The sequence below is a fragment of the Aulonocara stuartgranti genome, assembly GCF_965226115.1.
Source record: "Aulonocara stuartgranti genome assembly, chromosome: 16".
Classification (NCBI taxonomy): Eukaryota; Metazoa; Chordata; class Actinopteri; order Cichliformes; family Cichlidae; genus Aulonocara; species Aulonocara stuartgranti.
This window is the reverse complement of record NC_138952.1, coordinates 18,482,616-18,499,540: the sequence shown is the minus strand read 5'-3', so window position 1 is coordinate 18,499,540 and position 16,925 is coordinate 18,482,616. Positions and strand designations below refer to the sequence as shown.

The window sequence follows — 16,925 nt, the reverse complement described above, 5'->3', positions numbered from 1 at the left end:
CCTCTTTTATGCGTTCTGAATTGACAACACAACGAGGCAGATGACCAAACTCTTTTGTCCCAGCTTCGGCTTTGTATAGTCAATGGTAAAAATGAAATAAAAACGTCTTCTGTCGGTTATACTGGTAGATTTTCTGATATTAAATAACAGTATAAGAAAATGAATCAAACAATTCAGATACTTTGGTGTTATCTGCTGTGTTTGCCAGTATCTGTATTCTGCCAGAAGAGAAAGACATCCATGATAATTCAAAAAACAATACTAGGTTGGTGCTACTGTGGGACTATCTAAATTACTTTAAATAATGGCTAACTCTTAATATGCTCATAATATCACTTTATGGCTGACTTTTCCAAACCCTTCTTTTTACTTTGTGCCATACTGACAATAATAAACAGTTTTATTGCCTGTAAGCTTGTCTTCCTGACTGCTAATAGGTTTTATCATTATTCCGAAATAAATCATGTTTGTTTCTTCATCTGGTGGAATACAACACAATTATATATTGACAGCAGTGTACGTAGGTAATGTATTACATAAGAGCGCAACGGTAAACTGTGCTAAACTGTGCTAAACAGTGTTTACGCTTTGCTTCATACCTGAAGCCCTAAAAAACTGCAAGGCTGTGTCTTAACATGAGAGACATGCTGTGGCATGTAGACACATTTTTACATCATCGCCTGAAGGAAGATAGTCGAGCGTTTGCTGTGAACACAACAGAAAATATTTCACTGTGGAGTTGAGTTTGTCTTGTTTTATGTCTGCTGTCCGTAGCAGCTGTTCTCAACAGAGTCGACTCATTATATTCCTAGCTGGGCATTCATTTCCTACAGGAATATCCTTTATAACCTATTGGTACACCACAATAAAAACCTCCAGGTGTGGTCATTTATTTTCAGTTCTGATATTAATGCAAAAAACAGAAAGGTAAAATAAAGCTTGGGTAGTGTGAAAAACAACACATAGAGCAAAACCATCATACATGAACAAGATAATTCCTGAAATCACAATTGCTTGCACTGATCAAGCAATACTTTTCAAAAATTAGTTCCTCTTGAGAATTGAATAGATTTAGAGCTTTGAACAACACTGTTTGATCCACAGTGGAAAATCTCATCTGCTGCCATGGAAACACAGAGAAAAGTAGAAGTTCAGTCTTAAACCTGACTGTTTTTTTTGTGAGCAGCAGAAACACAGAAACAAGTCTCACCATACAGCTGAAATTCTGTCACTTCCTCCTGAATGTAAAAATAAAACTTATAGGAACAGGCTTGTTTCACTATTTTAGCATTTCCTCTTAAAAACACAATGGGACCTAGGTGATAATTCCCTAAGTGATACAAATAAGGGGTGTTCATTATTTGTGTTGTTTTTGTGTTACATTGGTTTTAATATTATATATTCACTGAAAAATATTTTTTAAAGTAAAAGCTAAGTGCTTTGCCTAAATTCCAAAAATTAAACCAGTCCACTGTTCAGACAAGTAAAATGATTTCATGGGGTTTGCTTTATTTCCCTTGTGATGTCTCATTGTTTAGTAACTGTCTGAGGTGTGATTATTCCCATGCCATTACTTCGAGGTTCATCAGCCTATATAGACTTACAAAGGACAGCAGCATACACTGCGTCTCTTAAAATGTATCAAAGGAATCATTTGAGACAAATGTGTGCATCAGTTACACACAAAAATAAAGTCATTCAACTCTGACTGCACTGATAATGGAATTGGCTGCTTAGTTGTAAAATAAGCATAAATACAACATATTTGTCTGAAAGTAGACTTCACAGTTCATAATAAAATAGGAAAAAAAATGTGATCTTTATAAAACAGATTTTTTTTTCCCTTTCATGATACTATGTTTTCCAGCTATATGAGACAAGGGCAAGATGTGCTTATTTTTTGTGTATTCTGTACAATCCTGCATATCTTTTGTCGAGTTATTCATATCCACTCAGTCCAACAGTACAATACAGTCGTTGGCACTGTACAATACAGCTACTGGAGCAGGAACACTGTCAGAGTGGTCTCATCCTCCTAGCACATTATGTACAGTATGCAGCTATAAGCAGTCTCAGGGATATCTGTGTTCTTTGTCAGTTACCCCTGAGTCACAGCCATTTCAGAGGGTGTCCATCACAACAGTGGCAGATGGCAGTTTGGTCTCTTACGCCAAGTTCAACTCAATCAGCCATTTCATGTCACTTGCATTCCTTTTCAAAGACTTCGTCAGGTCTCAACTTGTCAGACACCGTCATGGAAACCAGAACCATAAAGGCAGAATTAGTAAAAATATAGAAAGACTTAGATTTTTATCGCATAAATATGGTGCTTTCCTTATTAAACGGACACATTTTGTATTTTTCCAACATTCGATCTAGTGCTAAACCCTTACAATTTATCGCTATAAAGTACTTTTGTCTGTCTAAGAAAGTTTAAAAAAAGAAAAACATGAAACAGTCCAGTGACAGAGTATTGTCTTGAAATCCATAAATTCTATATGGTCTGTCTCACAGTACACACTATTATAGGACACGGAGTTCTTGTCAGACCAGACTGCACATACAGATGGTAGATGGTGAAGAGGAGGGCCTGGCATCACAAATGTCTACATGAGCTCCTTAAAAACAGCAAATACAAAATAAACTAACATGTCCTGTTCCCTTATTAAAAACAAATGTAGCCTGAATATGGCCTTATGGGAAAGAGGATGAACTTGTGCCAATCCCCCAGCAAAGCCTATTGTTGTTTCAGCAAAGCTGTTATGGTCTGTAGACACATTGCATTATGTAACCACTTTCCAAACATAAGAGACAACTGATGTGTGTAAACAGCATAATTAGTTCCTTTTTGTTTTAGTTCAGTTAATTTGAGAAAAAAAAAACAAAAAAACAAAAAAAAAAAACCCTTTACATTTTTTGGAGGTGACAATCTCCAAATACACCTGCCGCACCAGTACTGTGGTTTAACACATTAAACACTGTCACCATGATTAAGGGTTCTTGAATATGGTTTCCAGCTAAATGTAGAATTTGTTAGAGCCTAAAGCTTTCTTTTTCATGTGCACCTCAAGGCGCAGCAGCTTCATTTCAAACACCCATTTCGCACAGACCGGTATTAAACTTCTCTTGCAAGGTAGAGATTAGTAACTGGACCTACAAGTTTAGAGTTTTGCATCTGCAGGTGTAAATAACTGGACAGTTTCAATTGCATGTCACAAAATAGAGAGCCATGGCTCTTATTCCAAACTGGCATTTTAAAGGAACTAGTCCATCAGCTAGTGGCTTTGGATGCGTTATTGCATACTTTAACACAGGGGCCTAGTGCAGCTGCAAGGTAGAAAAACCAAAAAAGTGAACTATGTAGGACTAGTCTTGAGTACAATTGTGGCAGATAGGGCAGCAATGTTTTGCACAACACCTTTACAGACCACAAGGTTGAATAACTGGCTTTTTTGGATGTTGACGAAGGCTTCCGAAAAGTTCTGCATTGTAAAGTTGTGTTTTTGAAGCCCACTGGGATGACATACAATTTCTGCAGTGCTTAAGATGCACAATTAAATTAAAAAAATAAAATAAAGAGACAGAGCCAATATATTACCAGCTTCTGTTGGACCGGTGCTCAAAAGGAACCGGCTGATCAAGCTTTAGTTCCAACTGTTGGTACAGATTCAGTTTAGCTAGCAGACAAGCTGAAACGCCTATAGAGAGCTTCCATCCAGTCAAACCTGCTCAGGATAAAAGGGCATTCAATGTTAGCTCCCAAGGCTGAGCTAAAGTTACACCGCCACCCCCCCCAAATACCAAAACACCACATGCACGTGAAATTTACATTTTTTTTTTATTGTGCATATTAAACAAATCTTGCGCATTTCAGGTTTAACAGCTTGCTTGTGAGCATTACAGGTGACCGGAGTAGGGCTACAAATTGCCAAGTGCAGATTTGTCAGTTGTTTCCCCCCTGCTCATTGATGCACACAGATGACCAGATCCTAAAGGTGACATAAAGCCACACTGCCATACTGTACAGAGGGTCATCAAGCCAAGTGAATAGTGTGAGTTGTACAGCCATTTCTCAAGTAGGTTATGAAACTTGAAATGCATTTTGATAGAGACGAAGCTTGTCAAATGTACAGCACGTAGGAGGCCTGGTCTTCATGATGACTCTGCCTTCTCCTGTTCGATGACTGCAACAGGAGGTAGAAGGTTAGGGTCTCAGAGTTCCAGCATAGCAGACATGCTCTGGATTAAAGTCAGACGGTGTAGTACCTACCTTCTTTGGTTGGCAGTGGGTTTTTCTCTTGAGTCTCGGTCTTCTTCAGCTTGGTCTTGTCAAAGGTTGTAACCTCAGTGACGTCAGGCTTGTCAGACATGTTTGCAGAAGGTTCTAAAACAAAGAGACCCTTCTTATTAGGCTAATCAGCACACCCGAGCATGTGTAGTCAGACAGTTAAATTTCAAGGCATTGAGAATTTGAATACCGCCCCCCCCGGACTCATACAGTCGCTAGCGATCTCGATGCACACAACACTTTCAAGTACGGATGCTGCTACGCCGAATGCACTCCACAGTGAACTTTAATTTTAAACAGGCGTTCTACAAATTCGTGTTTAAAATAATAATAAAAAAAACCCCACAAAGCAGTATGCTCATAAATTCCGCAGCTTAGGTCATTTACACTTTTACTTTGTTAAACGTCATGATGTAGTCATTGAGCCAAGAAACTGAAACCAGAGGAAATAAGGGCACATCAAGCTAAATTTAAGCGCCGGTCAACTTTAACAAGAAACAAAAAAAAAAAGGAACTTACTTACAAGAGCACGACTCACAGAAATCACAGGCTGCGCGTCCGGTTGTTGCAGGAGCAGAGTGCTAACGTCAGCCTCAATCACACAATAAATACAATACCGTATGCAAATGAGCCTCTGACGTCACGACAAGGCTGCTTCGATACAAACGATAAAAAAAGAAAAAGTGAACATTTTTTAATCTTATATATAGTCTTGAAAACAAACGCTGATATCCCGAAACCATAGCGCAAGTAAAAAAAACAAAAAACAAACAAACACATCAGAACATTCATTCAAATCGAGTGGCCATTAGCAACAGCTGTGTGCCATTAGCTTAATTAACGTCGTTTATTGATTTTCTCCGAACTCTACAAAAGGTGTCTGCATCACTACAGCGCCTTGTTTGCTCTTGTAAGGAAAAATAAATGTAGCCGACAGTTAGTGGAACAATGACTTGAGGGTTTATTTGCAAACGGCACTCCCATTAAAACTGAATCAGTGGTGACACCGTATGGACAAAGTAGGTACTAACCAAACGTGGTGTAGCAGATTCCCTGGCTTCAAGAATTTGTATTTTTGTTGTTGTTTTTTCCCCCTAAACAGTAATTACTAAGTCCTAAAATGTCAGTAAAAACCCAAATGAAAGAGTAGGCTGTGCATAAGTTCAACTTGTAACCCATAAAATATTTATTTTCTTATACAAAAACCAGATGGTAGTCTGCCAAAATTTACATCCACAAAATGGAACACATTTTGAAAAGGCTTTATTTGATAATATACAGCACATAACAGTTTCACATTTACAAATATTCGGTAGGCTGTGCTCTCTCAGCAATTATTAGCAAATAAGTTTTGTAGTTTCTTTGTTTATAAGTCGAGAGAAGTTTTAAAAGAACCAAGCAAGCAATGATGCATAAATCAATAGTTTTAAAACAAGACCTTCTTCACTTGGTGGTGAAGTATTTTGAATAGGTCTTGTTGTACATCACTTGATTATCTACTCTTATGACACTTTGCAGGTTTTGCCAAAACCAGGGCTCTGCGGCTGCTGTTCGCGGCCACTCTACAACACTGCTCTCGCACAGTCGCTTCCTCAAGCGCAGAAAGTGAGAATGCTGCAGGACAGGCTCCAGCATTAGCAGTACTATCACATCCACATTTTCATCCAGCAGTCTTTGGTGGGCCAGATACATTGCTAGCTTGAAAGCACCGGTCTTAACGTAGCCCTTTGTTAAGACAAACAGAGTCTTGCGACTGTACTGGATGCTCTGGGTGAGGTTGTCCACCAGTGGGACTCCTGGGGGCCAGTCCCTCTCTTCCAGACACAGTGGATGATACTTGTCTCCCTCTTCCTCCAGTTGCACCCGCAGATTGCTCATCACCCACTCAGAGACGTGTGGGTCTTTTGTATCATATGTCACAAAGACATCATAAATAGTATCTGGCGAGTTCAAGGATCTGTACCCTTTCAGCTTAGCTTTCATATAGTGTAGGACATAGGAAGCATCCCAGTAAAATAAGTGAGCAACTGTTGAAACAACCATGAAAAGAATAATGATAGAAGTTGTTAGAGTGTAGATCTGAAATGCCTGACTGGGATTTATACACTGATGAATGCTAAAATGTATCAATCCTTGTCCCTTTAAGTTCACTGGTGTGTTACATGTCACCTGAGTGGTCAGTCTTGGGATCTTTACATCATTCTGTTCAATCCATAAAATAAAGTCTATGGAATCACAAGTACACTCGAATGGATTTCCTTGTAGGAACAGAGTCAGGTTTGCAGGTCCTGATTTGAAGGTAGTTTCATTGACAATAGTCAATTTGTTGTTACTCAGGCTTAGAGTCGTGAGGCTTTTTAGACTCTTTAAAAAACAATTGTCTGCATGGAAAATGTGATTATGACTCAGGTCAAGGAAAGTCAAAGTTTGTGTGATGTTTGAGTTAATAGTTGTTAAAGTAGACAGAGAATTGTAACTTAGGTCCAAAATTTGAAGTTGATGGAAAGGCAGTTTGTCCCAATTAACATCACTGAGTGAGTTATGACTTATGCGCAGTGTGGTGAGGTTATGTGGCAAATATTCATAAACATCATCTGGAATCTTTGCAATGCCATTAAAGGATATATCTAAAATTGTCAAATTAGAGAGATTAGTGAAAAGTTTCTTGTATGAGCTATCCCTGTCTTTCCAAAGTTTCCCTAGATGATTTTGTGCAAATATAAGTTCTGCTAATGATTTGCTATACATCTCTTTTGTTGTCAGTGTGGAAATCTCATTATGACTCATATTAAGGACTCTTAGCACAGGTAGATTTTGTGTAAAATTTAAATTGAGCGTTACCCCAAATGCTTCAAAGTAGTGTGAATTGTAACTGAGGTCTAGTACTTGTAATTTCTTTAGTTCTTTGAAGGCGTTGTTATAGGCCAGATCAACCCTATTGAAGGATAAGTCCAGATATGTCAGATTAGGCAACATCTTGAACTCTGTGCCATTAAGTGCCTGTGAAAATCCATTTCTGGAGAGGTTGAGACATGAAATATTTCCATATCCCACAAACTGCTTTGGAGAAATGAAGAACAGATTATTTGAGCTGAGGATGAGCACTCGTCCAGAATTGGCGCATTCTTGCTTTGTATTCCTGTGTAGTACTTCATAAATTGAGTCTTTTGGAGTGAGTTTTACGAATGGTGACATAGAAACTTCTGAATTCTCATTATTTCTGTCTCTTAGAGTTGGTAGACTTTCTACTGTAGTGGGATATAACCTGTTTTCTCCGAGATATATCATTCTTAAGTGGGAAAGCATGCTGAACACGGTAGGGTCAGAGTGAATAATGAAGTTAGTGCTTAAGTACAAATGAGACAGATTTTTCAGATTGTACAGAGGTGTGAGTGTGTCTGGTCCAATACTTTGGAATACCAAAGCATTCAAATGCAAACTTTTCAGTGACCTGAGCTGTGAAAAGTCTTTTGAAAGTGTTAATTTTTCTAGGTACAATCCGATAGCATAATTGAAAGACAGGTCAAGTTTTTCTAGCCTGTGAAGATAACTGAAAGCTTTAACCGATGTTTCCTCACCAGTTACGGCTTTTTGTAAAAAGTTAAATTCCAGAAACAATTGTGTAAGATTCGTTAGCGTTTGAAACCAAGAGGGATCAAGGTAATTTAGTGAGTTTCCTCCCAGGTTCAGTGTCTCCAGCTGTGTCAGTCTTTGAAATGCATCAGGATGTATGTCAATAGAACCGTTAGGGCAAGGAACACAAGGGTACGGAGCATTGTGACATCTTGGACAGTTGCCTTGTATATCAAGGAATTTGACATTTTCTAACCCTTGAAAATCATCTTTATATATGTTCTCTATTTTGTTGGTATCCAGACGTAAGATTGTAATTGACTGGGGTAGTCCTTTAGGAACATGGGTTAAGTTGTTATAAGACAAGTCCAGGTATTTCAGTTTTTTCAGTAGTGCAAAAGTGTTTTCGCTGATAGCGACAGACTTCCCACAAGGGTTGCGGAAGTAGCAGTTTTTAGATAACAACAGCATTTTCATGTTTTGCAAGCCAATAAAGCTATTGTTCAGTTTATCCATATTAACTTTGTTAATGTTTAGCTCAAGTCTTTCCACACTGTGGGGGAGATTGCGTGGAATTTCAGTCAGACAGTTGCCGCTCAGTCGTAGTTGCTTCAGTTTTGTCAGATTTTTGAAAGCATTTTCAGCGATCTTCAGTGCTCGGCATCCATAATCAGTCTTGGTGTTGTTTGCCCAGTTGAGATTCAGATGTGCCAGATTCAGCAGATTAGAGAGTGAATCAGCTTTAATACTCCTAATGACATTTTCTGACAAGTCTAGATCAGTGGCATTAGTAGTTATACCTTTTGGTACTTCCTCTAGATGGCGGCCTTTACAGTCAAATTTGACCGTATTTGAAGCATTGTTGGATATGACATCACAAGGAAACTGCCGTGTCATCCAGAAGGGTTTATGTGCAGCCAGCTGGACCTCATGATGGCAACACAGACAGAACAACAGCATCCAGCATTTGGTAATCTGTGAAAAATTGATGAAATCAGTTAACTGAAATAATTTAAAGCTTTTGTTTTTGGTCATATTATTTGGACTGACCCTGAATCAGTTAAGCTACTCCAGGACCCCTCGTGCCATACTAGCGCTTCTCCTTGATTACATTGTTTTCACTTCCCATTTATTTATTAGCCTTGCATTTCTGCATGCATAAAGTTTGTCTCTACTCTTTCTCAGTATTTTCTCTTGTCCTGTTTGTTGTTTTGTGGCCTCTCCATATTTCTCCCTTCCATTCAGCCCTCAAGCAGTACAGTAGCAGCAAATGGCTGCTGCTTCTTTAGCCTAGTTTACCCTCCCTCCTTTACCTAGTCCTTGGTCATAGAGTCTTGTCTGCTTGTTTGGGTTCTTGCTCTAATTTTGTTGAGTTTGTGCCTTTCTAAATTACTTCAAGGTTCAGACTAATATTTTGATCTGTGAGCCCCAGATTATACACTCACTGCAGCAAAAGATGTTCTTGGCCCAATTAGACTGTAAGTCATGACATCCAAGAACTACAGAGATGTTTTGAGAGAAAACATATTGATAAGATAAAATAAGATGCCTATTATATATTATAGTATTTGTTTGAAATAAAATATGAAGCCGACTCGCATTCCACATTCATTATATGCAGTTTATTTTTAATTGTTATTTATTTAACTGTGATAAAAGGCATTTCTTTTTTGGCTCATGATGATTTGGAGATCTGGATGGCCAAAAGAAAACAACAACTCATTTGTTTGAACGCTTGCTGTTGGGCAGTTTTAAAGCTGTTCAAGTGCAAACAGGTTTAATCACAAAAAATACAGTGGAATAAAAGATTTGTGGATATATAGTGTAAGTGAATGAGGCCCATTGATGTTACAAAGTAAGCTTGAAGAAAATTGTATGTAAGTATGGCATCACTTCTACCCAGCAGGTGCCAATAAATCGTAAATCAAATTGTAGCTGGAAAGACTGTTCCTGTTTTTTGTCACACTTGGGAAAAATATTAAATATTAAAATTACTGAACAGTTTGTGTAATTTGTGAGTAATTTTTAATGTACATTTTAATGTAATTGTCCAACAAATACCAAATACCAAAAAAACCCAAATACCAAAGGCCATTTCCAAAGTAAATTAAGTCAACTGTACAGGTTTTTAGAATCAAATAAATCTATGAAACATTTTGTCACCAAAATCCTGAAACTAGAAAAATAATCAAAAATAATACAGATAAAAGAAATTATAGCATATAAAGGTAATCAGAAATTTAATAAAATGTAAAAATGTAAGTTAATATAAAGAACAGAAACAAAATAAAACTCACCATTTTTTCTCCACTATATTGATCCCTGAATGACAATTTGCAAAATTATGCTAGTGTGCTTCAATTTTTTTTCTCAATTGTAAGACTTGAAAGTTTCTTGTCTTTTATTAATGATTTCGTTACAGATGACCCTGTTTGTTCCCTTCAAGACAAATAAAAAAGAAACACCCTGTTAAAACTACATGATAAGCTGTGTGAGGGAAGTAGCCCGTTAATTGAAGAACTGCATCTTTTTCATTTCCCTCCTTCAAAAATGCCAGTTTATTTGTCAGCCAAGATGAACACTGGAATGCCAGTAAACACAGCAACAGTGCATAGTGCCAGTCAGTTCTTCAGATTATGTGAAGTAATATGGAGTTTAAAAATGACATATTTCTTAGACATTAATATGACATTAGTAATATATGGCCTCACACACTGATTTATTTTTGAGTGGGACACTGAATTTAGGGCTAATTTGCAAAATGCACTGTATTAAAACTGTGTCACTTGCACCACCTTACGGACAATCTCAAAAATTTCCAAATGTGAAATAACAGATGAAAGCATGCAAGTTATATTACACATACTGTGTCGATATGGATTTTTAATAATGGACTGCAATTTAGGATCTGTCACTTTTGTACTAAATTTCTCTTTTGTTAACTGTTAAACCTGGTACTGGTGTCACTCAGCACAGATGTTTTCTAACATAGAAACCAGAGACTAGAGTATAAAATCTACATCTGCAAAATGCCACACATTTTATTTTATTTTATTTTTTTATTAATGCACTGCAGACAGATTACACAAGATTTATTATGCTTTCTCAGCAAATATAAGAAAATTTGGTTTTTATTGTTTTCTTATTAGATTCGGACAAAGAAGAAATCGTTTAAAAGAACCAAATAAGCATTGCTCTAAAGAACAGTGATTTTAAAGCAGGACCATGTTATTGTCTGCAGACTAGAATTACAAATCAGTCCCAGGCAGATAAGTGATGATTATCCTTCTTCACTTGGTGGTGAAGCATTTTGAATAAGTCAATAACTCAACAACTATAAGAAAATTAGTTCTTAAAAACAGTTCAGTCAAAGAAGAAACACTTTAAAAAGACCAAACAAGAAATGATATATAAAAGCACTGGTTATATAACAAGCTCATGTTATTATCCTTCTTCATTTGGTGGTGAAGTATTTTGAATAGGTCTTGTTGTACATCACTTGATTATCTACTCTTATGACAGTTCTCAGGTTTTGCCAAAACCAGGGCTCTGCGGCTGCTGTTCGCGGCCACTCTACAACACTGCTCTCGCACAGTCGCTTCCTCAAGCGCAGAAAGTGAGAATGCTGCAGGACAGGCTCCAGCATTAGCAGTACTATCACATCCACATTTTCATCCAGCAGTCTTTGGTGGGCCAGATACATTGCTAGCTTGAAAGCACCGGTCTTAACGTAGCCCTTTGTTAAGACAAACAGAGTCTTGCGACTGTACTGGATGCTCTGGGTGAGGTTGTCCACCAGTGGGACTCCTGGGGGCCAGTCCCTCTCTTCCAGACACAGTGGATGTATCTTGTCTCCCTCTTCCTCCAGTTGCACCCGCAGATTGCTCATCACCCATTCAGAGACGTGTGGGTCTTTTGTATCATATGTCACAAAGACATCGTAAATAGTATCTGGCGAGTTCAAGGATCTGTACCCTTTCAGCTTAGCTTTCATATAGTGTAGGACATAGGAAGCATCCCAGTAAAATAAGTGAGCAACTGTTGAAACAATCATGAAAAGAATAATGATAGAAGTTGTTAGAGCGTAGATCTGCTTTGCCTGTTCCGCATTTACACACTGACTAATGTTAAAACTTATCAGTATTTTGTTCCTCTGGTTCACTGGTGTGTTACATGTCACCTGAGTGGTGAGTCTTGGGATCTTTACATCACTCTGTTCAATCCATAAAATAAAGTCTATGGAATCACAAGTACACTCAAATGGATTTCCTTGTAGGAACAAAGTCTGAAATTCAGGTCCTGATTTGAAGGTAGTTCGATTGACAATAGTAAGTTTGTTGTTTCTAAGGCTGAGAGTCCTGAGGCTTTTCAAACTCTGTAAAAAACCATTGTGCACTTGGGAAATGTGATTATGACTCAGGTCAAGGAAAGTCAGAGTTTGTGTGATGTTTGAGTTAATAGTTGTTAAAGTAGACAGATGATTGTAGCTCAGGTCTAAACTCTGTAGTTGGTGGAAAGGCAGTTTGTCCCAGCTAAAATCGCTGAGGCAGTTATGACTTATGCGCAGTGTGGTGAGGTTACGTGGCAAATATTCATAAACATCATCTGGAATCTTTGCAATGCCATTAAAGGATATATCTAAAATTGTCAAATTAGAAAGATTAGTGAAAAGTTTCTTGTATGTGCTATCCCTGTCTTTCCAAAGTTTCCCTAAATTATTGTGTGTAAATATAAGTTCTGCTAATGATTTGCTATACATTTCTTTTGTTGTCAGTGTGGAAATCTCATTATGACTCATATTAAGGACTCTTAGCACAGGTAGATTTTGTGTAAAATTTAAATTAAGCGTTACCCCAAATGCTTTAAAGTAGTGTGGATTGTAACTGAGGTCTAGTACTTGTAATTTCTTTAGTTCTTTGAAGGCGTTGTTATAGGCCATATCGACCTTATTGAAAGATAAATCCAGATATGTCAGATTAGGCAACATCTTGAATTCTGTGCCATTAAGTGCCTGTGAAAATCCATTTCCTGAGAGGTTGAGACATGAAATATTTCCATATCCCTCAAATAGCTTTGGAGAAATGAAGAACAGATTATTTGAGCTGAGGATGAGCACTCGTCCAGAGTCAAAGCACTCTTGCTTTATTAGGCTGTGTGATATCTCGTAGCTAAAGTCTTTTGGAGTAGCTGTTATTGACGGTGAAATAGAAAGGTCTGAATTCTGGTTGTATCTGTCTGTTAGAGTTGGTGGACTTTCTATTGTTGTGGGATATAACCTGTTTTCGGCTAGATAAATCATTTTTAAGTGGGAGAAATTGGTGAATAAAGTAGAGTTGCTATAAATAATGAAGTTAGTGCCTAAATTCAAAGCAGATAAATTTTTTAGATTGCGTAAAGGCGTGAGTGTGTCTGGTCCAATTCTCTGGAATACCAAAGCCTCCAAATGCAAAGTTTTCAGTGACCTGAGCTGTGAAAAGTCTTTTGAAAGTGTTAATTTTTCTGGGTACAATCCGAGAGCATAATTGAAAGACATGTCAAGTTTTTCTAGCCTGTGAAGATAACTGAAAGCTTTAACTGGTGTGTCCTTACCAGTTACAGCTTTTTGTAAAAAGTTAAATGCCACAAATAATTCTTTAAGATTCTTTAGACTTTGAAACCAAGAGGGATCAAGGTAATTTAGTGAGTTTCCTCCCAGGTTCAGTGTCTCAAGCTGTGTCAGTCTTTGAAATGCATCAGGATGTATGTCAATAGAACCGTTAGGGCAAGGAACACAAGGGTACGGAGCATTGTGACATCTTGGACAGTTGCCTTGTATATCAAGGACTTTTAAAATTAGCAACCCCTGGAAATCATCTTTAGATATGTTCTCTATTTTGTTGGAATCCAGACCTAAAATTGTAATTGACTGGGGTAGTCCTTTAGGAATGTGTGTTAAGTTGTTGTAAGACAAGTCAAGAACCTGCAGTTTGTCCAGTATTTGAAAGGGTTTTTCCATAATAGCAACAGACTTCCCACAGGGATTCCAGAAGTAGCAGTTTTTAGATAGTAACAGGTTTGTTATGTTTTTTAAGCCAATAAAACTGTTGTTCAATTTATCCAAACTAATCTTGTTAATGTTTAGGTCAAGTTTTTCCACACTGTGGGGGAGATTGCGTGGAATTTCAGTCAGACAGTTGCCGCTCAGTTCCAGTTGCTTGATTTTTGTGAGATTTTTGAAAGCATTTGCAGAAATGTTCAATTTTCTGCAGCCATAACCATTCTTGGGCTTGTTTGCAAAGTTGAGATTGAGCTGAGTCAATTTCAGCAGATTAGAAAGTGAATCAGCTTTAATACTCTTAATAAAATTTTCAGATAAGTCTAGATCCGTGGCATTACTGGTTATTCCTTCTGGTACTTTCTCTAGATGACGCCCTTTACAGTCAAATTTGACCTCAGAGGTATTGGTGGATATGACATCACAAGGAAACTGCCGTGTCATCCAGGTGGGTTTACATGCAGCCGGCAGGATCTCATGATGGCAACAGAGACAGAACAACAGCATCCAGCATTTGGTAATCTGTGGAGAATTGATGAAATCCCTTATATGAAATAACCTTATGCTTCTGTTTTTGGTAAAATTATTTGGACTGACCCTGAATCATCACTTAATTAAGCTACTATAGGCTCAGGCCGCTGCAGGACCTCCTGTGTTATTCTACCAACTCTCCAACACTCTGTTTTCATTAACATTACCTACTCAGTCATTATAAGGTACTGCCCACACTAGAACAGCACATAGTCATGGAGCAAAACTGGGTGTCTGTTGCCAAGCAATAATTTTTTTTCTTCTGCTAAATTTAACTTTGAAAACCAAAGTGAAACTTCTTCATCAATAAAGTACTTATTTTTACAGTTGTATTCATTTTTCTTTAAGCAGTTTCAGTTTTTTTTTTGCTAAAAGTATTCATCAATTTGTCGCAGGTCTTCATTGCAGCTGAATTATCTTTAGCATTCCATATGGAATGCTAAATGCCATATGCTATATGCTTTCAATAGGGTCTTTACATCTTGCTAAAGATGTAAAGACCCTATTGAAAAGTTTGAGCTTACCTTTGAAAATTTACAATAAATATGTGACTTTGTTTTTAAAAATGAAGGAGGCTACTGATCGAGTAATCATGATGGAGTCAAAGGAGCTTGCAAAGAAAAGCGTCTGGACTTCTTTAAGTTACTTGAAGACGTTTCACCTCTCATCCGAGAAGCTTCTTCAGTTCTAAGGTCAAATGGTGGAGAGTCCCAGATATAAACCTAGTGGGAGTATCAGAGGGACAAAAGGACCCCCTGATGATCCTCTAATCGCCTGAGCCAAGGTGTGAAACTGGGTGTGGGTCCCAATCAGCCAGAGTTTCGGGTGAGCTCATTGTGAAACCTGGCACCACCTTATCATGCGAATTCCTGAGGTCAGATGGCCCAGGATGTGAGTGGGTGTTAAGGCGTCTGGGAAGGGATCTCAAAACTGGATTATAGATGGCAGAGAGTTGGTGTCGTAAACCACCGCCTCTGTTCAAAGATGGTCGCTCACAGTGCACATAGATGGCTTCTTTCACTCCTCTTTCAAACCATCTGTCCTCTCTGTCCAAAATGTGAACATTGGCATCCTCGAAAGAGTGTCCTTTATCCTTAAGATGCAGATGGACTGCTGAGTCTTGTCCTGTGGAGGTGGCTCTTCTGTGTTGTGCCATGCGCTTGTGAAGTGGCTGTTTGGTCTCTCCAATGTAGAGGTCTGGGCATTCCTCGCTGCACTGTACCACATACCCACACCCTGGGCCATCTGATCTCAGGAATTCGCATGATAAGGTGGTGCCAGGTTTCACAATGAGCTCACCCGAAACTCTGGCTGATTGGGACCCACACCCAATTTCACACCTTGGCTCAGGCGATTAGAGGATCATCAGGGGGTCCTTTTGTCCCTCTGTGGGGGGATACTCCCACTAGGTTTATATCTGGGACTCTCCACCATTTGACCTTAGAACTGAAGAAGCTTCTCGGATGAGAGGTGAAACGTCTTCAAGTAACTTAAAGAAGTCCAGACGCTTTTCTTTGCAAGCTCCTTTGACTACGATGACCTGGATGACTGAGAACCTTCACAGACATAATCATGATGGAGCATTTTTCTAAACAGTTCTGGGTCACTTTTAATGTACAATTTAATGCAATGGTCTAACACATTTTCAAAAAAGCAAGGGCCACTTCCAAAATTGAATTAACCAAACTATCCAGGTTTTTGGAGTCAAGTAAATCTATGAAACACAACAACTAGAAAAGAATCAAAGATAAGACAGATCTCTTTACTTGTAGTAAAAATCTAAGTTACTAAACAGAGAAAATAAAAAGACTTACCATTGTGTTCCTATTGTATTGTTCCCTGAAAGACAATCTGGAAAACCTTTGTCATGCTCCAGTACTTCAAAATCTTTCAGTCATTCGTTGAAAAAAAAAAATTAGTTTATTTTCTTTAGATTTAGTAAAGTTAAATACTGCTTGTCTTTTAAAGCATGAATTTATAACAATTTAGTCTGTTTGAAGTTTTTGCTCTTTGTCTCTAGACAGTTAAAGAAAACTCTTTAACTAAAGTCAAATAAGGAAGTAACAAACTGTTAACAACATGATAGCGTTTGTGAAGGAAGTAGCATGTTGTTATGTCCCCAAGAAGGAAGCTGATGAATTGAAGAACTACATCTGTTTCATTTCTCTCTTTCAAAACATTGTCACAGTTTCATTGCCAACTGAGCTGTACGTTAAAATCTCCAGTGAGCATACCAATGAGTGCCAGTCAAATCTCTAAAACGGTGTGAATAAAAATGGAATTTAAAATTAACACTGTATTAGTCATTAATATTAAATTAATAATCCATCTGCTCACAAACTGATGTATTTTTCAGTCGGACAATGACTTTATGGCTAAAATTGCAAACTCCATGACTGCCAGTGTGATCCACACAGAAATGTGGTCACAATTGTGAGTTAAGTGTCGTGATATATGGAGATTATTTTGCATGTTTTATTTTGCTGGTTTATTGGTGTA

General features: G+C 37.9%; 2 protein-coding genes across 3 annotated transcripts; both read right to left on the bottom strand.

The window, feature by feature from the left end:
• Positions 1–5,520: 5,520 nt before the first annotated feature.
• On the bottom strand, positions 5,521–10,264 carry LOC309691632 (toll-like receptor 8). Of its 2 annotated transcripts, none has more exons than XM_082509457.1 (2): positions 10,159–10,264; positions 5,521–8,836 (listed from the first exon to the last, which is right to left on the bottom strand). In XM_082509457.1, the coding sequence occupies exons 1-2, from the start codon at positions 10,159–10,161 to the stop codon at positions 5,732–5,734; spliced, it is 3,108 nt and encodes a 1,035-aa protein (XP_082365583.1). In that variant the 5' UTR covers positions 10,162–10,264; the 3' UTR covers positions 5,521–5,731. The 2 variants fall into 2 exon arrangements, with proteins under 2 accessions (XP_082365583.1, XP_082365584.1); XM_082509458.1 differs by lacking the exon at positions 10,159–10,264 and having other exon boundaries at positions 5,521–6,189; positions 8,662–9,198.
• A 1,040-nt stretch (positions 10,265–11,304) lies between these two features.
• Positions 11,305–16,489, bottom strand: LOC309691635 (toll-like receptor 8). Its single transcript, XM_082509463.1, has 2 exons — positions 16,241–16,489; positions 11,305–14,417 (listed from the first exon to the last, which is right to left on the bottom strand). The coding sequence occupies exons 1-2, from the start codon at positions 16,241–16,243 to the stop codon at positions 11,316–11,318; spliced, it is 3,105 nt and encodes a 1,034-aa protein (XP_082365589.1). The 5' UTR covers positions 16,244–16,489; the 3' UTR covers positions 11,305–11,315.
• Positions 16,490–16,925: the final 436 nt, after the last annotated feature.